Consider the following 24,036-nt stretch of genomic DNA (forward strand, 5'->3'; position numbering starts at 1 on the left):
CTTTCATACAGCATATTAGAGCCATGGTGAATTGGTTCTAACTAAGCTCACATAGTTGTACAGCCTTCTAGACCAAGATTCGGGTCTACACAACATCATTTTTGCTCTTATTTTACAATGATCCTGGATTTTGCCCTAGCTATCTCATAAAGATGTGTGAAAATAAGAAAATTAACGGGACTGCTTTAGAGAAAAGATATGCCTATCTAACAAACAATACAACTTAGATAAAGCTAAGAATCACCAGATTGTTCAAAAACAATCCCTGTTAACTTCAATGGGGACTTAAACTGGCCAACTGCATATTCTTTTGTTTACAAGAAATTTGTTTTAAAGATTACATACAAAATGCTAGAAATGTATATCTAGAGATGTTGCCTAAAAGTATAGTGTAATTAAGGGCTGAATAATATTTTTAGTTATCTGGGAAGAAACCTTCTTTATGGCAATGTATCTGCTAACTACCTTTCATAAGTATTTGATTTTCCAGCACATCTTCAGGAACATACTATGTTTTTTTATTTTTATTTTTTATGTTTATTTATTTTTGAGAGAGAGAGAGAGACAGACAGACAGACAGAGGCAGAGACAGAGCATGAGGGCGTGGGGCAGAAAGAGGGAGACACAGATCTGATGCAGGCTCCAGGTTCTGAGCTGTCAGCACAGAGCCTGACATGGGGCTTGAACTCATGAACTGTGAGATCACGGCTTCAGGTGCTTAGCCAACTGAGCTACCCAGGTGCCCCTGGCATATTATTATTCTTAAAATATAGGACTACCTGTCTTCTAGAGGTGCCTATATGTACGAGTTAAGACTAGAAGGTTGAGGCACCAATGTTTAAAAATTGTGATTTTGGCCAAGTTACTTCATCTCTTTAATAAAATAATGGAAGTGGAAATTATAAAGTGGAAATCATTATAAAGTGGAAATAATAACAGCACCTATTTCACAGTTTTATTAGGACAATTAAAGACAGGATCCACCAATGAGCAGTTAAAACGGTGTCTGACATATTCTAAAGCCAGATTGAAATTAACTATTATACATCTGTTTGACATCTTCCATGGCTATATTATAACTAAGCATTACTTGCCTATACATATATTTGCATATATACACTTATGGATTTGGTTTATAATATAAGTACAACCCAAGTACAATGGTATTTAAGATGACACAGGAAGCTTTCGTTTTTTGATGAAATTAATTAGAAACATCCCCAAATACCTGGAGCTATATAAACTGTCCTAATCTTCACCAAAAATGTCTTCACCAAACATTTCCCTGCCTCCGCGGTCTGGGTGAGATTCCCCCTCCCACCTCCACCCCTGGTACCCTTGTATAACCCTCAACTTTTCCTCACAGCATGTAGCTTAGTTATTGAATGCCTGTCTTCTGAACCTAATTACTTATTCCCTAAGGGCTTTGCTTTGCTCATTAGTGAGGAAATCACTCTATCTCCAGTTTTATCAAACATAAGTATAATTTCAAAGTTAATAATATCTTAGTAGTATATCAACCTCTGAAAACAAGCAAAATTTTAAAGTTAAAGTGATAGCCACTATATCCTCAATCGTTTGTAACAGTGCAACCATTACTTAACCTTAAATTGTTTCAACACAATAGCACCCTAAATTAATATAAAAGTTAAAAAGTCCAAGTAACAACTTGGGTGTTTTTTCCTAGTAAAAATCAAACATTCATAGATTTAAGAACATTAAACTGAAATCAATTACAAATTATAAATCAATTGATATCCTAAATCAAAACCATGTTTCTGAAGGCTTTGTTCCAGCTCATGCGGTTTTAAAATTAAAATAACAAACTTACTGTGGAAGATTTAAAATTGCTTCTGGCACACATGTAAACCTGTTTTGGGACAATTTTAGGCTTGTCAGAGAAGAAGGCAAAAAAGGCATAGCAGCTAAAAGAAAAGAAAAGGGAGAAAAGGGACATTTTAATATTTTAACTAGATTTCCATTAGATTTAACAATAAGACAGCTACCAAGGACCTGTCACTTAATTCAATTTCCATTTTCATGCTGACAAAAAAAAAATCTACTTTTAAAATAAGGTAATATCTTTACTTCTAACACTAAACATTAAAATAATACTCCATTCTTATATGAATATTTGCATCTGAAAGATAAACAATTATCCAAACATAAATCTATGCCCCACATCTGTACAGAGTAAAAATTATTAGAATGTTCATTCCAAATATGTGATAGTATTGTGTACAAACATTATAAATTAATTCATATCATTCGTAACTAAGTATAACAAAACACTTTGAAAACTAATACACAATACAATGTAAAGATAAAAATTCTTTACAGTAGCATCAAGTAAAAAGTCTTCTATGGGATAATAGCAGATGTTACTTAATAAAAACATTCTTTGACCATAAGATCTTAAGATACTGGGGACACATTAAGTAAAATAAAGTAAAATATATCAGCGTTCTCAATATTCTCATATATTTTATGAACTTCCAAGAAGAAAATACAGCATGAAGTATAATAAATAAGACTCTGTGGAACACAACTGTGGAAACTCAACAAATCATTCAGCCTATTTGTCATCTGTAAAATAGTGCAGCTATACCAGATGAACTCTGAGATTCTTTAGAGATCTAAAACTCTATGGTTCTATGAAAGTGGCTTGAGAAATTACTTCTTAGCATTTTCAGTGGGTTATGCTTTTTCTAGTAAAATCTTCAAGGGTCAAAGTTCCAAAATACTGCTCAAGGCTGTTTTCCTGAGAGGCCGAAAAGGAACATGCTATTATTTTTCACCTATATCTAATTTTGGTAAAATAAATGACTCTCCACTTAAGAATTAAGAGGTTCAGATATTGTATGGAAAAGACTCTCATAAAGTCAAATAACTGAAACTACATTTCACATGGGATTATTTGTAATGGTTAATGGCCCTGCTCAGATATCACCTCTCTAGGGTATCTTTCCAAATGTTAAGACCCTAAAACTACACAGCTGTATAGTGCAAAGCAAACAGATTTTTGAACTTGGTTGTATTCATGCTTTCACTACAACTAGTTAATTCATTCTACACTCCCAAATAAATCACACAAAAATCTCAGTTGATCAGAGATCATGCCTGTCCTAAGCTATAGGATTTTTATGAGATTCAGCTGAGATGACGTATGAATCAAGCCTCAGTGTTCTTGGGATGCTCTTCTTTCCAGATCCAACTTAAGTGTCAGAGGCACAGAAACATTTCCCTGCCTCCAGAGTCTGTATGTGATCCCCACAGAGGTACCCTAGTAGCATCCTCAACTTTTCCTTGTATACAGAACTTAGCTTAGTTACTGAATGCCTATCTTCTGAACCTAACCACTTATTCCCTAAGGACAGAGACTGGGTTTGCCTTGCTCATTAGTGAGGGAATCACTCTATCCCCCATTTTCAGGTCCATAGTAGGAACATGGTCAATATTCAAGAGGCCTAGAAGAAGGGAAAAAGGAAGAAAATATCATGCAAATTAACATAGCTTTTATCATTATTAGCTTCTGAAAGTTCCAGCAAAATAAAATATTTTAGGGTAGGTCAAACTGTATTCTGCTTTTAAGCAGTATTAAAAATTAGTTTGCAGAGTCTGTCAGTATAGAATAGTCACATGGGTGGCAACGTGCATGTGTCCTTTTATCTTCTTAAGGAAGATAAAATACTGGGCATCCCCATTTATTTCCATAAAAGTATTTTGTTTGTCCCTTAATACTAGAATATTCAGATAGACTACAAATAAACATAATTCCTGCTGTTTCACATGCTAAGAGAAAACTGGAGTATTCCCCAACTTTTAATAAAAGTGATGATTGTATAGCGTATTACTGTAATATCTTGCAACATCAGAAGACGTGCTCAATGAATACATATTAACTTTATTAATCTGAAAACTATTAACTGATTAATTTTATTTCTAAAAGAAATAATAACAGTAACTATACTTAGAATCCAAACAATTGAGTAAACTTCAATTGGGCACTTAGTATTCCAGCTTCAATCAACTCATGCAGCCATACACATTTTTAGTTTCCTAGACTAAAATGAACCACAGTATTAGGACTATGTGGGAGTCCAAGGAACTGTCATCTTAGCTTATGACAACAGCAATCTGCTATAATTTTTTAGTTGGAAAAATTTTTCACTATTAAAAATTTTAATTTTTAATTTTTTAGAATTTAAAAATATTTTTAGAGTAGCTTCAAGTGTACAGAAATATTGAGCAGAAAGTACAAAGAGTTCCCATAAACCCCTTCTCTCTTCACCATCATTACCCACACACACACACATTTAGTTTATTGTCAAGTTTATTGACAATAGTTTATTATCAAGTTGGTTTCCATATAACACCCAGTGCTCATCCCAACAAGTGCCCTCCTCCATGCCCATCACCTCCCTTCCCCTCTCCCCCACCCCCATCAGCCCTCAGTTTGTTCTCAGCATTCAAGAGTCTCTCATGGTTTGCCTCCCTCCCTCTCCTCCACTATTTATCCCCTTCTCCTCCCCCATGGTCCTCTGTTAAGTTCCTCCTAATCCTCCTTTACGTGCAAACATATGGTATCTGTCCTTCTCTGCCTGACTTATTTGCTCAGCATAACGTCCTCCAGTTTCATCCATGTTGCTACAAATGGCCAGATTTCATTCTTTCTCATTGCCATGTAGTATTCCATGGTATAGATAAACCACATCTTCTTGATCCATTCGTCAGCTGATGGACACTTAGGCTTTTTCCATGATCTGGCTATTGTTAAGAGTGCTGCCATGAACATTGCGGTACATGTGCCCCTATGCATCAGCACTCCTGTATCCCTTGGGTAAATTTATAGCAGTGCTATTGCTGGGTCATAGGGAAGTTCTATTATTAATTTTTTGAGGAAACTCCACACTGTTTTCCAGAGGGGCTGCCCCAGTTTACATTCCCAGAAACAGCCTCCCACACACATTTTTATCCTTAATACTAGTAACCTGTATAGCTTGGTGTATTTGTTATAATTGGTAAGCCAATATTAATACATTATTATTAGCTAAAGTTCATCATTTCCAATAGACTTCACTCTTTGTGTTGTATGTCCTCTGGGACAGATGTATGATGACACGTACCCACTTTACAGTATCATACAGAATAGTTTCACTATCCTAAAAGTCCCACTCACCTCCTCATCCCTCTGTCCCTCCCTCCAAACTCCTATCAGTGGTTGTTCTACTGTCCCCAGATCTATCTTATCCAAAATGTCATATAGATGGAATCATATAGTATGTAGCCTTTTCAGACTGGCTTCTTTCACTTAGCGATATGCATTTAAGTTTTTCCCATGTCTTCATGGCTTTAATCACTGACCTGTTAACTTTATATCTGAAACTCCCCCCATTATATTTAAATTGACATGCCACCTTTATATCCTCACCTAAAATGTCCATGTATGACTCATCCTCTAATGCTGGTTAGGAGGAGATCACATAGAACACTTACCAATATAATTCATTCTGGCACTGAAACTCTCCACTTTAGGACACGCCTCAAGGAAGCCTTCTGATAGGGATGTAATGTGGTTTTTACTAAGGTTTAAAATCTTCAGTTCCTTCAGGCTTAAGGGGGAACATATTCCTGATATTTTATTTCTAGTTATAAGAAACAAAATGAGGATTAAATTGCATAAATTCATATGCTTTGAAGAAAAAAAAAACAATTTGCCTTCAAAGAATAGCATCAAAGCAGACTGATTAATTTTAAAATCAGTTGGCAAAATTTAAGTCAATTGACAGAAGTTATAATATAAATTCTCTCAGTCTCTTATATTATGGTTTAAAACCCATTAGTATAAAAATAATGTCAGCATATTTTGTCATTCTTATGAAACTTCAATGTAAGGCAACCCTATTGTATTTAATGAGCCCCTTTCTTACCCTTCTAAAATGAGCTGTTCCAATTTCTCTACCACATCGCCAAGGTTCTCAGGAAAAGAAGACAGCTGATTATATGACAAGTTAAACTGTTTCAAGGTTGGGCACTTCACTGCAGGATCCAAAATCACTGAGGGGCTGATGTCGTTTCGAGAGATATCAAGGTTGGCAATACAATTCATTTTCAACAAGTAAGAGGGAAATGATGCAAATTTATTACTGTGCAAGTCCAAATGTGTCAAACACTTCAGGGTCTGGAAAGACAATATTTTAAAAATTCTCTAACTATATGAAAACCATCTGAAAAACTTAAAATTAGCTAATATTCCTGCCTTCCATACCTCTGGTAACTAGAACCATTAAGAGTTTTCCAAAAACCTGAAAACACAATCCGCAAGAGAATCTCAGTATAATGACTAATCCACCATCCCTACTATTAAATGGGTAAAAACCAGGAAAATATAATAGGTAAACTGTCAACAGCAATTCACAATATCGGGGTTAAGAGCTTGATTCGGTTTTGTTTTGTTTTGGGTTTTTCTGTAAATTATTCCTGCAAAGAGTGAAATGGAAGCAGAATAAGCCTCAACAAGTATTTGAATTAATTAATGAATAAACAGTACAAAATAACCCAGAAATACATTTTTAAATACTAGCTTTTAGAAATTGTTATACATTTTAATGTAAATAAGATTTAACCACAAAAGTAGTCATTGTATATAGGTTTCATTTTAGGATTTCCTGTTTTTTTATGAAACTTTTTGTTTCAAATCTCTATATTCCATTTTTAAGCACTTTCTGAATTTACCATGATAAGAAACCTTCCATTTATATGTCAATTTTTTAAATCTTTGGTATAGACTATTGTCAAAGGGCTACAATTCAAAAATAATCTCTTCTCCCTCCTCTTCTTTATATACCAATATATTTATCCTCACAGAAATGCTAAAGTGTGACATGATTATAAAGCTTATTAATGGATCTTTGCCCCAGAAGTTGTTTCAAAATAACTTTCATTGCTTCAGATCCTACTAGATTATTCAAAAAAATATTTTTACATTATTTATTCCCAAATTTTAACCAGGAAATTTTTTGGTATAGACAGCTACAAGTGGTGATTTAAAAAATTTCCATCTAGTGGTGCCAAGTTAAAGTCTCCTTAAGAGGTTCTCAGCTGGTCTGGTCTTTAAATACCCTGATGTATCTCAACCTGTCAGGCTCTTTTCAAATTCTCTTTGTTTTAGCTAGGCTAAATTCTAGTTCTATTTTACTTACTTTGTAACATTTACTGAAGGTGTACCAAGTGTCAGTAATTAATCCAACAATCATCTACTGAGCCTTTACTGTATGGAAGATCTTACCAGACACTGAGAACAGACATGAACAAGTCTGAAACAGCTCCTGTTCTCAAGAAGTTAACAACTTAGTGAAGAGAATATACCTTAGATCAAAATTTATAAGTGAATGAGCATTGCAGGAAAGACATGGATGCCATGGAAATGTAAATCAGGTGGGGAGCCAACCTGGTCTAGAGGGAAAAGGGGAGAAGGAAAGAAAAGCATAAGGAAATGAGACCCTTGTGACTTGGAGGATTCAGACAGGCAAAGAGGGGAGAGGGAAAGAGTAAACACATTTTAGACACTGGGGTTGCAAGAAGATCATGTTTTTGTCTCTCTCCAAATACACACACTTTAAAGGAAAAACCGCCTTAAATATACGTAAAAGCATGCAATGTTGCTTTAAAAAGTCTCAAATTATTGTAAACTTAATAGTTTAGAAAAAGGAAGAAAGATACTTTTTCATCAAACTTTGCAGCTCGGTCTAAGAATTCAGTTTAATAATTTAAACTATTTTATTAAGATTATTTTAACTCATCAGTGTATCTTCTTGGACTTCTGATCCACAGTATATAAAAATGATGAATAAAGTTAATATTCAGAGGACTACAGCATCAGCAGATCATTTAATACTTTAACTTTTGAAAACAGGAACTTTGAGCAAAAAGAATCAACTTTTAAGTTACATTAACTTGCCTTACGGATAGTTTAGTTGAGGCTCTATATTTTTGAGGCTCTATATTTTTCCTTCATTAAGGAAATGAAGGCTTAGAGTAGCTGAAGTAACACATACTTTCTGTGAAACAGCTGGTAGCTAAGCCAGAGCCAGAGCCATCAAACCGGGTCTAATAGTCTACCTGCTTTAAACAGGTTAAGCTGTCTTACTAGAATTAAATATTTGAAGGCATGATTACTGGATAGCCTTAATACATCCTACCCTGTACACATGTATCATCAGGACAGAACCCAGCAATCCTTTTAATCAGGTCCCCATCCTCAGAGATGCTCTTGACCACCACACAGACTGATACTAATGTGAAAACTATAAGAATGGGGGGAATTACTGTCCAATGATGCAGAAGTAGATCCTTCTTTATAAAGATTTAACCATGCAAGTTAGATAAAACTGCAAAAGCTCTTGAAATATCTTGAGTTATAAGGATAAATTAAATTTACTTCACACAGTTGTTGTGGAAAGCTCGTGAGTGCATTCTGGTGAAGCTCCAGCTTTTCAAGATGCTCCAAATGACCACTTATACAGCATTTCTGGCTTAAGGCATCAATGTCTCTTAGTTCATTTGCTGAAAGGTCTAATGATGTAATATATTCTCTCTCAGAAGCCAGGGAAGAAATGCTGTCTGAATGCCTCATATGGGATTGAAGTTTTGATGACCCTTTTGTCAAAAACAAACAAATAATGGAAATATAAGCAAATAATTTAAGTTCACTTGGTAAATATTTACTGATCACCTACTAGCATCAGGCTCCCTTCAAGGCACTGGAGATTCAGTAGAAAACCAAACTACAGAGCTTATGTTCCAGTGGCAGAGGTGGACAATAAATGATACATATTTAATCAAATGGTATAAGTAGTATAAAAAAAAAACAATAGACCTGGAGAAGGAGATGAAGAGTTGCATTGTTGAGGGTGCTATTTACATTTCAGAAAAGTAGTAAGAAGGATAAAAGAGTTAGTCCTACATAACATCATAAAAGGGAAAGTTTTAAATTTATAACTCTATCTCATTTTTCTTAAGTATGTGATATCATTAGGCACATATGATTTGAAGGTTATGTACAATGAAATTAACACCAGAAGATTTGAAAAGAGGAAATTTAACAAAGTACTGTATTTCCTCAAAACATCTATTTACTCATGATTATTTTCAAATACTTACTGAGTGAGTCATCTGAAGACAATATTTTTCTTCTTCGCCTCAGCAAATCTTCATGATCAAAAATGGGCCCCTATTAAACATATAGGCATTTATAATAAAATCACCGTCATTTTTTGCAGAGAACAGGACAGTTTCCTATCTGGTTCCCTTAAGAATCACTGTAAGATTTCTAGTAAAAGTACTCAGAGGACCAAGCCACAACGTAAAACAGAGACTTAACCTGGGCTTCATAGATAGGGAACTTTGGGGAAAAAAAAAAAGATAAATCATTTTGAAGTGTACTTAGTACACATATGGCCTCAAAAGCTCAAGAGATATATATTTAAAATGGTTTGCACATACATATATTCGTCATATAAAGTTTTCATATATTAGGGAATTGCTATAACAGTAGCTCCTAGCTTTGACACATGATTTCAGTTATCAAGAGAACACCAGTAACAAAACACACAACAGAATCACAATTAATCACAACTTACCAATGAATTGGAATGTCTCTGCAAATTTGGTGAGCAGCGCTGCAAGGCACGATCTCGGTAAAATTCTCCTACACTAATTGAATTGGATTTTCTTTTTACAAGAAATGAGCCTTCACTTCCTATTTTTAAATGATAAAATAAAAGCAAATAAGAAATGCTGACTCAGTTATAAGATGCAAGTTTCACAGTAGAATCATAAAAGATAACACATATGTTCATTGAAGGAAATTGCCCAGCTCCCACTGTAGCAGCTTTAAAATAGAAATAATAAACTATGTTGGCTTTTCATTTCCAAATTTCAGCTACATTTCTATTCATCCATAAATATTTATTGGGTGGCTATCTTAGAGCTGACACTGAAAAACTGATGAATAAAGATAAGCAGGAAAAACAACCCACATCTCATCTGAGCTCATAGTACAGTAGGAAAAAGCCAGTAAAAAAATAGTTACATGATATAATAAATACATATAGGTATAGGAAGCAAAGAAAGTTTGCACAAAAATCTGATCAATATTATTCTTTTTGGTTGCTTTTAGCAACTTCTCACATCTTATTTAAATAATGGAATCACACTAAATTATTTAAATTTAGCGATCTTGACAACATCTTTATTTAAATTTTATATTATATGGTTTCATTAATTGAATGACATTAAAGTAAAATAATGAGTTTAGCTGGCAATATTCTCCTGAGAGATAGGAGAGGAGAATTACTCAGAGCCTGGAGACTGCTTTGTATTCTTTGTCTCTCTTTCTCTGTCCCTCCCTCACTCACATTCTGTCTCTCTCTCTTTCAAAAACAAATACACATTTAAAAAAAACCTTTATTTATTTATTTACTTTGCGTATTTATTTTGAGACAGAGAGAGCGCAAGTAGGAGGGGGGCAGAAAGACAGAAAGAATCCTAACTGGGCTCCACATTGTCAGCACAAAGTCCAACATGGGGCTCGAACTCACAAACTGTGAGAATTAAGAGTCAGGCACCCAATTGACTGAACCACCCAGGCACCCCAAGAAGAACAACTTTTAAAATTGTGGATTTGGGGAGCTCCTGGGTTGCTCAGTTGGCTGAGTGACTCTTCATTTCTGCTCAGGTTGTGATCTCAAGGTTGTGAAACTGAGGCCTGCAGTGGGCTCTGTACTGAGCATGGAGACTGCTTGAGATTCTCTCTCTCTCTCTATCTCTTTCTCTCTCTCTCCTTCTCTCCTCTGCCCCTCCCCTGCTAGTACTCTCTCTCAAAAAAAAAACCCAAAAAACCAAAATTATCCATTTTCAACAAAATAAGGATCAATAAATAAATTATAAGGACAAAAATAGGGAGACAGTACTTAAAAATTAGGAGATTATAAATTCTAACACTATCTTACAGCATAAAGAATGAATTTTAAGTGTCAATACAAATTATAAAATCTATATATCCAAAAAATCAATTTTGTAATATTTATATAAATCTTAAAAATGATACTAACACTTCCTACTTGGTTCACTATTAAAATTTAATGTAGCCTATAATTTTAATTATTTCATGCTTAAGGATCTTAATAAAATAGACTCCATTTAATTACATTTTTATATCTTATAATTATTACATTTTCATTATTATCCCATTTTATATTTGTGAAAGTTCTATTAGCATATCATTTGTAGAAGCAATGAAGGCATTTTATAATTATTTTTATGTCAGCAATTCTAACATTTTTCTTTATTTAAAAATACTTAATGAAATGACAATAAACTATGAAGAGAAAAAGTACTTCATGAGAATTCTTCTTTCAGGCATGATGGAGTAACAGACACCAAGCCTGCTCTCTCCCAAAAAACAACTAGAAACTTGGAAGGAATATTTTAGGAGGCCAGTGCCTTATCCATTAGGCAACTGGGGCCTGCTGGAAGAAATATTTTAAACAACTGGTTTCAACACTGGGCAACAAACAGTTCAGGATGGTGTAGTGCATGAAAGAAGGGAGACAAATTCTGTAAGCCTTATGATCACCCCGGCTTTCTGCCTGAAGACCATTAAAGGCCACAGGCACAGTGAGAGGGAATTTAAGAAAAGCCCAGTGGTTTTCCTGAGATGAAGAGATGGAGATCAACACTCATAGAAACAAACTAAGCTGGGAGCTCTGGGGCAGAGTCATGAAAAAAGAGCTTCAGTAATTGGTACAGGGGTTTCCAACACATTTACACTCTAAGAAATGTAAACAGGAGTTCTTCAAGGGGAAGAAAATGAGACTAGATGGACCAATATGGAGGGTTTAAGTCACCAAAGAAATTATAATCTTTAATTTTTGTGCATTCAGTAGCAAAGCTCCACAATAGAGAAAGCATAAAAGGATGGAATTGAAAGAATTAACAAATCCATGACTTCAATTTCAACATTTCTTCATCAAATACAGTAAGTAGAAAGAAAAATTCATAAAGATACAGAAGACCTAAAAAATGCTACCAATTTGACCTGACCCCACAATAGCTGAATACATATTCTTTTAAGTGATACATAGAACATTCACCAACATAGACCAGACAGTAGTCCACAAAGCAAGTCTCAATAAATTGAAAAGACTATACATTAGAGTAGATTCTCTGACCATGACAAAGTTAAACATGAAATCAATAAGAAGGGGTTATTGGAAAAGTTTCCAAATATTTGGAAAACAAACAACACTCTTCTAAATAATCCATGAATCCAAAAAGGCCACAAAGGTAATCAGAACATTTTCACCACTGAATGTAAACAGAACATATAAAAATAGTGGGATGCAGCTAAAGTGGTCCCCAAAAGAATTTGTATTCATCTTAAATGTTTATACTGGAAAATAACAAAAAGGTCTAAATATCAGTGTTGTAAGCTTCCATATTAAGAATCTATAAAAAGAAGAGCCAAATCAAATCAAAATAAGCAAAATAAAGGAAATAAAGATTAATGCAAAAATCAGTAAAAAAGAAAATGGACAAATGACAGAAAAGAATCAATGAAACAAAACCCTGATTCTCTGAAAAGATCAATAAAATTAATAAACTTGAGCTAAAGAACAAGCAGACGGAAAGATACAAATTAGCAACGTCAAGAATTAAAGCATCTTTAGGTCTAGTAGAAACTGTGTTCTGTTGATGGGGGGGTGGTCTGTGTGATTGTTCGGGTATACTGCAACAACCTTTTTATCTGGGAGCCCCTGTGTTATTTAAATATCTCATTCTTTTTTAAAAAATTTTTTAATGTTTTATTTATTTCTGAGAGAGAGAGAGAGAGGCAGCGTGAGCAGGGGAGGGTCAGAGAGAAAGGGAGACACAGAATCCGAAGCAGGCTCCAGCCTCTGAGGTAGCTGTCAGCATGGAGCCTGACGCAGGCTCCAACCCATGAACCGTGAGATCATGACCTGAGCTGAAGCCGGATGCCTAACCAACTGAGCCACCCAGGCGCCCCATAAATATCTAATTCTAAAGTTGTACAAAGTGTCACATTATACTATCTGCGGGTTGTGCTTTCTAGGCAGGTCTATCTATATTGTATTTTTTGGAAACATTTATTTAATTTCTTAGAGATCACTGTGAATGGATCAAGAAATCCAGGATAGCCATTTCTTTAATAACCGTTTAAAATCTGTTCATTTCATTTAAGTGGGACCCTTAACTTGTCACCAAGCAGGACTCTATTTAAAACAAATCTGAAACTACTAGAGACCTATATATGTTCAATCCTGTTTAAAGAGAAAGCTTCTAACTCAACACATTAACCAGTTGTAAAACCTAGACCTTTATCAACACCAGGTAAGGAATTTCAGAACTCATATACAGATAGACAATAAAGTCATGCAATTTGAAAAGCAGTGTTTAATTATGAAAGAGCTCTCAAGTTCTTTTTAAAGTTAATCTAATAAAAATGATGCATGAATGTTCTTGGAAAAAAGAATTAAAGATCAGGTATCTCTTACAAAGGTTAATGGGATAGTAAGAGAATTATTATGAATAAATTAAATATATTTGATAATTGTGTAAAATGGACAAATTATTTGAAAGTTGCATATTACAAACACTCTTACAAGAAGTAATAGAAAATCAAAATGACCATAAAGCTATTAAAGTTATTAAATTTATGATAAAAATAGCACGCCCCCAAAAATAAATTTCCAAACCTACATAGCTTTACTGCTGAAGTCCATCAAACACTTAAGAAGAAAATAATTACCTTTCTTATACAAAAATTTTAAGAAAATAGTGGAGTTGGAAACACTTCCGAATTCATTTAAGAGAGGCTAGCATTACTCTCGTAATTATAAAGAAACATAAAACTACAGACCAATACTCCTCACAGATGCAAAATGCTTAACAAAATTTTAGAAAATCTAATTCAATAATATATAAAAGGATAATATATCATAACCAAGTAAAATTTACCCCACAAATGCAAGTTTGATTTAACATTAGAAAGTCAATCAACAAAACTAACCATATTAACAGAATAAAAGAGAGAAATGCCCATTTCAACAGAGGCAAAAAAGCATTTTCCAAAACTCATTAGTAATAAAAAGACCCAGCAAATAATTACTAGAATGGAACTTCCTCTACTTGATGAAGGGTATCTATGAAAAAAACTATAGATAATATCATACTTAATGATAAGAGACTGAATGCTTTCCCCCTAAATTTGGAAAACAGAGAACAATGCCTACTCTGACCACTTCTATTCAACAAAGTACTAGAAGCCCTGGCCAATGCATTAAAACAAGAAAAAAAAAAAGACATATAGATTAGAAAGGAAGAGATCTCTCTTTATTAGCAAGTGGCCTTATTGTGAACATAGAAAACTCTATGAAGTCAACAAGAAGCTGCTAGAAACATAAGTTAAGCAAGGCCACAAAATGCAGTATTAATACACAAAGGAATCAGCTATATTTCTCTATGCCATCAGTGAACTATTGGAAAAATGAATTCAAATACAATACTATTTATAATACCATCAGAAAACATACAATACAAAAAATTAGAGAAACTGTAAATAATAAATAAAAATATATATAGTCATATGTCAAAAGAGTCATATTATTAAGATATCAATTACCCTAGATTTATTATAGATTTATCTAAAAATTATTGATATGTTAACTCTATATTATGTAATATTAATAGTATATAATGAATATGGTAAGTCTACATTAAATGTACGTATTTAAATCTAATAAAAACTCCAGCATAAAATTAATTTGTTTACTCAAAATGTATATGGAAATGCAACAAACCTAGAATAGTGAGAGCAATTTTGGAAAAAACAAACAAACAAAAACCACCAGAGACTTACACTATCTGATTTCAAGACCTACTATTAAGCTAAAGTAATGAAGGCAGTATGGCATCAGCATAAGGATGAAGACATAAATTAATTCTACAGAATAAAGAATGCAGAAATAGAACTACACTTATATGGTCAATTAAATTGGATTTAAATTAAAATGCCATTAATTCAATGAAGAAATACAGTATTTTTCACAAAATGATGTTTAAAAACTGGATATTCATATGGGAAAAAAAGTACTGTCAACCCTTCACTGACACACATAAAAATTACTCAAAATGGATTATAGACTAAATGTAAAAGCTAAAGTTTTAACACTTCTATGAGGAAACCTGGGGAAAATATTCACAAATTTGGGATAGGAAATATTTCTTAAATGGAATAAAAAATGCACAAACCATAAAAGAAAAAAACTCAAAAACTGTACTCTATCTAAATTGAAAACCTACGCTCTTTAAAAAAGACATTAAATAAAATGAAAGACAAACAATGATCAGGAGAAAATATGTGCAATTTATATATTGTCAAAGGACTTTTACCTAAAATATAAAGAACTCTTATAATATAAAGAGCTTTTGTAATACTATAGTAAGACAACAACCCAACTAAAAATTAGCAAAAGTTTTGAACAGATACTTCACAAAATAAATATATGAACAAAATAAATATATGAACTGTCAATAAGAACATGAAAATATTCTCAATATCTACAGTCATCAGGGAATGAAAATAAAGCGCAAATGACCTAGGACTACACCTTCACTAGAACAGCTAAAATTAAAGTGCCTGATGATATCAAGCAGTATAGTGTGACAAAGATGTACAACTAGAAAGTTCATATTGCTGAAGGAAGTACAACATCGTATAACTACTTTGGAAAACAGCCAGACTTAAAAGAGAACATACTGTATCATCCTATTCATATGAAACTTCAGAAAATACTAATTTAATCTATAGTGACAGAAAGGAGATCAGTGGTTGCAGGAACAAAGGATTGGGGGATTTATGAAAAGGCATAAAGGAACTTTTATAGGTGGTAGAAATTTTGCATAATTTAATAATGTTGATGATTGCATGGATGTACAGAGTTTTCAAATTCCATGAAAACACACACTTAAAATGGGTACATTTTATTTCATATTAATTATATCTAAATAAAGTTGGATTTTAAAAAACACTTGGGCCAAAAAAGAAAATATTTGGGCCAGAGATTTGGGGATTTGGGGAGAACTCTTATTGTATGCCCTCTCAAATACCTTCATGGGTTAATCATACCATGTTAATAAAAAAGCACTACACCCCATGTTTACCAAATTGCATTATGTTAAATATGTCTGTCCTAGTTACTGTCATTATATATATTGCCATGTCAATTATTTTAAGTTATTTCAAAGGTGTTATTAAAATATTAATATTACTTTAATTCTTCTAAAGGTAAAGCTATTTTTATGAAGCATTTCCTATTTGGCAAGCATTCTACCAGACATTTTACATACATTTTCTCTAATCCTTTACACACATTTTCTCTAATCCTGGAAGGTTGGCAACAGTATCTTCAATAAGGGTGAGGGGCTTACAAAGCCACAAATGGATCTTGTCAATGATGGAACATGGAATCCAATTCTAGTCTGATTCAGAGTGTTTTCACTACATTAGTCATCATTCACAGATCATGGTCAATATTCTAATACTTCAGAAGTGCAGATACATTTTCTTGACAGTCATTGCATTAGCTGGAATTAGTTAGCATTAACTGCTTCCAATGATGAACACGTTTCCTCAAGTCTTCCAAATGAATTAAATCAGGTTTTAAAACAATTATTCTATTGTTCAATACCCGTGCATAAATGTTTTAAAACACAAAGGGAATATTTTTTCAGAATAAATACCTTCACTATCCAGGTCATCACTTTGAACAAACACACTGTCCACATAAGAGTCTGGAATGAAGGTCCATTCATCAAATTTATCAAGTACTTCTTCAGGAAAATTCTCATCGCTGCCTGAGGCTGCTCCTTCCTCCACAACACTTTTCATCTGATATCTGAGCACCATTCTTGCTAGGATGGATCCTACGTCTACAGTAAAAAGATATACCAGCAACTCAGAAATCAACAAACATAAACACAGATCATACCAAAGTTCCTTACATACCCTCATACTTCAAGAGAAATTTTTATTTTTCTTTCCAAAGTCACTTTATAACCATGATATTGCATAAAAAACAGGCAGTGAATTTAAATTTTTTAGAAATCATAAAAATTTACTCAAAGCTTTGGTGTAGGTGACAAAACTGAATATTTATGAAATGAACCTGACCTGGGAAACAGCCTGGGCTTTGAAGTCAGACAGACTTGTGCTCAAATAACAGCAATAGCACTTGCAAGTTACATAAGCTCTCTGAGTGTCAGTTTCTTCACTTGGGAAGTGGAGACGACAACATAGGGTTATGGAAAAGATTAAAGGAAATGGTGCATATAGAATGTTTAGCACAATGCTTAGAAAACAGAAGATGCTCAATAAATAATACAGTTACGTTTTTATCAACTATTTGCTAAATGGGAAATTTGGTGGAATTTAAAAGTTAACATACTCCTATTTTATTATATCTTATATTATGCTCTATTATAAAGAAATAAGTTGGCATAGCTCTCATTGTGTTATATACAGCTTGCAAAATTTCTTCATATATTACTTTCATAGCGCACATGTCATGTGTATGAGGCTCAGCCAAGTAGTACTTGAAAAATGATTTAAACTATGAATCCAAAATGTTCTTTACTCATAACTATGGTCATGCTTCCACTCAATCAAATGACATGATTGTATTTTTTAATTAGGTGAGACTTATCAAAGGTAAAAAAAACTTCACATAGAATAAAAGGAATACAGTGGATAGTAAATCTCCCTTCTTCCCTCTCCAGTGGGCCCACAATGCTTGTTCATCAGAAATCAGAGATTCAAGTAAGCAAGCTGTTGGGAGGAGATTGCTTGAAGTGATAGAACATGGGATCTAATCATAGTTCATTAGTTTCCAAAGTCCCCAGAGGAAACCAAGTAATGCATGTCTGGGGTTTTTCTTATGACAGAGTCTTTTCGTATTCAAATGTTTATGACTACCATATCTCAACTGTGTTTTCACCAACATGAGTATACAAAAAACACTGCTCTGTGCTCCTTTATTTTTATTTTTTTACTTAATAATGCACTATCTGAACATTTGGATTTGTTAGATGTTTTTTTCCTCCAATGATTGCAAAGCATTCCACTGCATGAATGTCCCATGATTGATTCAAATAGTTCCTTTTGAAGGATACTTGGGCTTTTTCTCCTAATCTCTTTCTATTATAAACAATATTTTATGGTGAACCCTTGCACATGACTTTTTGTGTATCTTAAACATGCCTATATCATGGATTCCTGTCAGTATGTAGCTGGTCAAAAAAGTATGGGTGTGCATTTAAAATATTAATGGATATTGCCAGATTGTCCTCAAAAGAAGATAATTTTAATTCATATCAATAATGTGTGAAACACCTATTTCCACATATGTTTATCAACATAATTAATTACCAAATTTTTATTTTTGCCAATATTATAAATATTTAATGAGCCCTACAATGCACAAAGTACTAGTTAGATGCTAAAGTTACAACACTGGAAACAAAATGACATTGACTTTATGATGCATATAATCTACCAAAAGGAGGATCATAAAAAGAAAAAATACAATTATATAATGTCATAAATGCTAGTACAGGTAAGAAACAAGGTGCTACAGGAACATGGAGAAAGATCTCCCACACAGATTTCACGTGGGTAGGAATGTTTTCTTGTAAAAAGTGATTTGGGGCTGAAGCCAAAAAAAAAAAGAAGAAGAAACAGACAAGTGAGACAGAAGATAAGGCAGTTAGGTAGCTAGATTAACACTGGAAGAGTATATGACACATTTAGGAAATGTAGGGAAGGGGGAGCCTGAGTGGCTCAGTCAGTTAAGCATCTGACTCTTGATATCAGCACAGGTCTTAATCTCAAGGTCATGAGTTCAAGCCTCATATTGGGCTCTACACTGAGCATGAAGCCTACTTTTTAAAAAAAAAAGGGAGAGAAACTTAGGGAACTTCAGCCTAACCGGGTCTTCTAGGGCCCACCAGAATGCTGAAAACCTGGAATTTGTAGAGGCACTAATAGGCATGGATAGATACTTTCTTCCAGCAGCATTTGCAGCTACCTTGCTGACGGGGAGGGATAAAGCCGACTACTGGAGTGAACAGGAATAAGGTATTGCCAGGTAAATGCCTCAGAAAAATGACAGTAAAGCAAACATGTTATTAACAAGAGAATACTTAAGGTGAAGATCATTGTAGGGAAGGAAGCAGTCATAGAAGTGAGTTAACAGAGGGAAACAGGGAGCTCAAGATTTAAAAACACACCTAGTGTCAGTGACTGACATCTGAAATGACAGAAATCTTAATAGGAGATGATGCTAACTTGTCATTAATATACTCAATATACGCAAAATACATATTAACTTGAAAATTTAAAGAAAATACCTCTTTAACTGAAATATTGAAAAACTGAAAATTAAATATGTTAACATGAAAATGCAAAGTATCCATTTGTGTAAGTTTCTGCATATACATTTTAATGAATATGTATATGTAAGCATATAAAAATCTAGTAAGAAAATCTACATTGATAAGGGACAAAATAGTTATTTTCTTCCTTATGTTTTTATGCATTTTTCTATTCTTAAAATGAGCATGGATTACTTTTATAAAAAAAAAATGTTTCTTTAAAGAGCAACTACTCAGAAACATCCCACTCTTCTGCTCTATCTTTATAAAATATGTGCTAGGTCATAAAGAATTAAACACAATAACACTCTCAAACATTTCATGACAAAAAAAGGTATCTCATGACAAGAAAAAAAAGATATCCAAACCTTCACAATATTTTTGGCTTAAGTTGTACCAAACTGAAATAAACCTAATGAAAATATTAGTGCTTAAAAGAATGCCAATAAAAACAAGACTTGGACAAAATCTTCCTGCTAATACTCACTTGTTTCTTTTCTTATATTGGATGTCCTATCTGGAAATAAAGGACCAAGCCATGAAGGTTCTATTTTTCCTATACAAAATCCTCCAAGGCAAATGCTATTATTGGCCAGATCCAGGGCAAGTCTCCGTAAGAGCAAGCTGATGATCTGGCTGTCACCTTTTCCGATGCTTATTGTCAGCGCTTTCCGGACATCCTGTTCACGGGATCCACTGGTCAGTAACAGTTCCACCAATTTGGGACTGCTCGCTTTCTCACACACCTATTAAAGGAAAAAAGAAGGCAAACATATTAAAAGCCTGTATGCCTTCCTTTTGGTCGACTGGTAAGTTGGATTTGGTGTGATTTTTCTCTATACCCTCATTTAGACAGAAACAAAATAAGGCAAAACACGTCCTTGAAATAGATTATGAAAATTCAATAAGGTTAGCACCACATATATCAGAGGAGCATAAGCCAAATAATCTGCCACATGAGAGTCAGTTACCATGAAAAAGCCAACATGATAATGGAGAAAAAGCTCATAACACTTGAAGTCAGAAGGCCTGAGGCTCCACCAATGATACCCACTGATTACACCTTCTGGGATTCCATTTGCTCCTTGGAAGACATCTGGGAAACTAGTACCATACATAGTAAAGGCTACTGCACGAAGGAGGCTTCATGCACGGACATCTAACAAAATATCTAAATGAGAATATGAACATTATAAAACTTGTAAATGCCACATACAAAGGCTTTTGGTTTTCCAGCACAAGAACCTGAATTTCCACAAAGAAATTTCTTGCCTGTTTTCTAGCTCCCCTGAATACTGTTTGCAGACATGTGTTCAAAGTAGGTTAGCAAGCTAAGTGCCATAAAAATTACAGTGACCACAGTAAGCAGAGGGAAGGCTTAGCAATCTATAGCATATTGGCCTACACAAGAGCAGCTTCTCCTGTGAAGGAGGTGAAGGAATGATGGCCTGTTAACAAGATCAAAGTAATAAATAATAGCAACATTGTATGTTAGGAACAGTGCTAAATTCTGTGTACACTCGAATTCTAATCCTTATTAAAAACCATTTGTCGGGGCGCCTGGGTGGCTTAGTCGGTTAAGCGTCCGACTTTCGCTTAGGTCATGATCTCGCAGTTCGTGGGTTCGAGCCCTGCGTCGGGCTGACTGCCAGCTCAGAGCCTGGAGCCTGTTTCAGAGTCTGTCACTCCTCTCTCTCTGACCCTCCCCTGCTCACGCTGTCTCTCTCTCTCTCCAAGAAATAAATAAAAAACATTAAAAAATTTAAAAAAAAAATAAAATAAAAAATAAAAACCATTTGTCAGGGGCACCTGGGTGGCTCAGTCAGTTGAGCGTCTGACTTCAGCTCAGGTCATGATCTCATGATTCATGGCTTTGAGTCCCACATTGGGCTCTGCACTGATAGCTCAGAGCCTGGAGCCTGCTTCATGTTCTGTGTCTCCCCCTGTCTCTGCACACAACCCCCTCAACTCACGCTCCGTCTCTCTCTCAAAATAAACATTTAAAAAAAGGCTTATGTCATAAAAATTATCATCCCCATTTTATAGATGAATATTTAGAAGAGATACATGATTTGTCCAAACTTAATAGAGGCAGTCAACAAGAGACCTGTATTTCAAGTCAAGCCTGTGCTCCTTTCACTGCCCAAAATTAAGGATTAAGACAAGACCATATGATCTAAGGTACCAGGTCAGGGGAAGGAGATTGGGGGAATTCCTGAATTCTCTAGAATTAATGTATGTTCAAGGGATTTGAGGAGATCATTCTGTAATTTGGTGGTACCAACTTAATGCTCATCAGTCTGTAGGTTACCTACCTTTAACCCATTCTCCCCAGAGCCACTCTCATACCTTTCTACTTTAGATATGAGGAGATCACTGCCCTGTTTAAATATCTTCTAAACACCTCTGCTCTAAGACATTCCTCCAAACACAACATTGAGTTTTTTTTTTCTTAAAAACTCATTACCTTCAATTATAATATTTCTACTGCCTTAACTGTCTAATTCTGCTCGTCAAGCAAAAAGATGCTCATTCTTTTTTTTTTTAATTTAAGAGACAGAGAGAGTGCATGAGTGGGAGAGAGAGGCAGAGGGAGAGAATCCCAAGCAGGCTCTAGGTTCAGTGCAGAGTCCAATGCGGAACTCAACCCAATGATCCTGGAATCATGATCTGAGCCAACATCAAGACTCAGATGCTCAACCCACTGAGCCATTCAGGCACCCTAAAAGATGTTCATTCTTGAAGAAACAGCTTCATAATCTCTTACACAGCATGTGCTTAGCTACTAAGCACTACACAGCTTGCTACTAAGTGCTTAGCTACTAAACTACTACTTAGCTTGCTACTAAGCTCCCAGGTCATACACAATCTTTCTCCTCCAGACTCCCATCCCATTTGTTTAAACATAGCACGTAGCACACTAAACCAAAAATGCCTATCTGTTTCAAAACTAGAATGAAAGGCTTGGATGCTTTTGCAATTTAATCTGTACCTCTGTAGCCTAGTACAATGCTTAGGAAATATATATTTAATTTAACTAGCAAATCACTAATATCCTATTTAAAAGCCCACAGGAAATTTAAAAGGAATGGGAGGAAGGGAGATGGAGGGGACAGAAGGGCCCAAAAACTCAATCACAAATGCCTTCTCTGTGGCCCAGCAAATTTTTATGTATAAATTGGCACTTACTGCCTACCTCATATTAAAATGATTTACATTTTGTCCTCTCTCCTTTCCCAGCACACACACACACAGAAAGAAACCACCATCCTGAAATAGAAAATCCCTTGTATATTCTTTACCAGTTATCTAGCATCATGCTCTCTACCTACAAGTTGCTCAATCTATTTTTATACACTATTTTCCTTGAGGGCCCACAAGACCCAAGCTGACTTTAGATAAATGCGGATGAAGAAGACAGAGATATATAAGAAAGCATACCAGACAAAAGAAAAGTTGGTTGAGTGTCCAACTCTTGGTTTTGGCTCAGGTTATGATCTCATGGTTCATGAGTTCAAGTCTCACATCAGGCTCTGTGCTAACAGCTTGGAACCTCCTTGGGATCCTCTGTCTCCCTGCTCATGCTCTGTCTCTCTCTCAAAATAAATAAACTTTTAAAAATGCATAATTTACTATCTTTTGCAATCTTCTCTCTCATCTCCAAATTTATAAATAATGCAGCCATGATCAAAACCAAATATTTTAGACTAGCCTTTGAGAATCAATGAGCAACTCTCCTTCCTCTCCCCCCTACCACCACCACTACCATGAGTCTATAGTATAGACAAGACTAAAGCAGGCATTTGAGAGGCTGACTTCCCATTACTTACTAGGAGAGTGTCCTTAGGCAAGTTACTTAACCTCTCTGTGCCTCAATTCCTTACCTGTATAATGGGAATAATACTAGAACCCACTCCCAAGGTTGTTGCAAGGGTTAAATCGTGTAAAGGACTCATAGCAGTGCCCAGGTGGTAATGAAGACAACAGTGTTTGTTATAACTTTTATTCAGACTTCATCACAGGTGCTCTTCCCACCGTTATCTGATGGTTTTCATCTTTGGATCTCTATTCATGTATTTTCACGCCCAGTATCAGCCTTCCATATTCTTCTATATGAATCATGTATATTACATCATTAAATTCCCCTCAGAAAGCCTAGTAAGATTAACTCCATCATTGCTCCAAATAGTCCTTAATTATACAGCATTGGTACATAAATGGTGATTACCTCATTTTATACTAGTATCTAAAATAATGTATGTTCAATCTAGCCACAAAATGTAATCAATATTTTTTAGTGGCAAATAATCTCTGATAAGTATGATAAATTCTTTCAATTTGATATACCCATGGATGCAAAGATTTGATTTTGCTTAAAAAGATATAAATAAGTGCATTAAGTCCAAAAGAATGTGAGAAGAATAAAATAAAAAGCTCCTATAGAAAGATTTGGGCAAATTGAGAGAAGAGTAGGAAGCATTTCCTGCTGGAAACTTAAAATTATTACACTCAAAAGCTTTTGTG

General features: G+C 34.5%; 1 protein-coding gene across 4 annotated transcripts in view; it reads right to left on the reverse strand.

Annotated features, from left to right (window-relative positions):
• Nucleotides 1-24,036, reverse strand: part of LRRK2 (leucine rich repeat kinase 2) — a 139,832-nt gene that overhangs the window by 66,643 nt on the left and 49,153 nt on the right. For all 4 annotated transcript variants that reach the window (XM_039223571.1, XM_039223570.1, XM_039223572.1 and 1 more), the window contains 8 exons: nucleotides 20,000-20,258; nucleotides 16,825-17,013; nucleotides 9,642-9,760; nucleotides 9,163-9,232; nucleotides 8,441-8,658; nucleotides 5,931-6,181; nucleotides 5,497-5,645; nucleotides 1,832-1,925 (listed from right to left, as the gene is read on the reverse strand). In XM_039223571.1, coding sequence (XP_039079502.1) covers nucleotides 1,832-1,925; nucleotides 5,497-5,645; nucleotides 5,931-6,181; nucleotides 8,441-8,658; nucleotides 9,163-9,232; nucleotides 9,642-9,760; nucleotides 16,825-17,013; nucleotides 20,000-20,258 — 1,349 coding nt within the window. The remainder of the gene's footprint in view (nucleotides 1-1,831; nucleotides 1,926-5,496; nucleotides 5,646-5,930; nucleotides 6,182-8,440; nucleotides 8,659-9,162; nucleotides 9,233-9,641; nucleotides 9,761-16,824; nucleotides 17,014-19,999; nucleotides 20,259-24,036) is intronic.

The sequence above is a fragment of the Hyaena hyaena genome, unplaced genomic scaffold (genome assembly GCF_003009895.1).
Source record: "Hyaena hyaena isolate Hyena2069 unplaced genomic scaffold, ASM300989v1 scaffold_1376, whole genome shotgun sequence".
In the NCBI taxonomy this organism is placed as follows: Eukaryota; Metazoa; Chordata; class Mammalia; order Carnivora; family Hyaenidae; genus Hyaena; species Hyaena hyaena.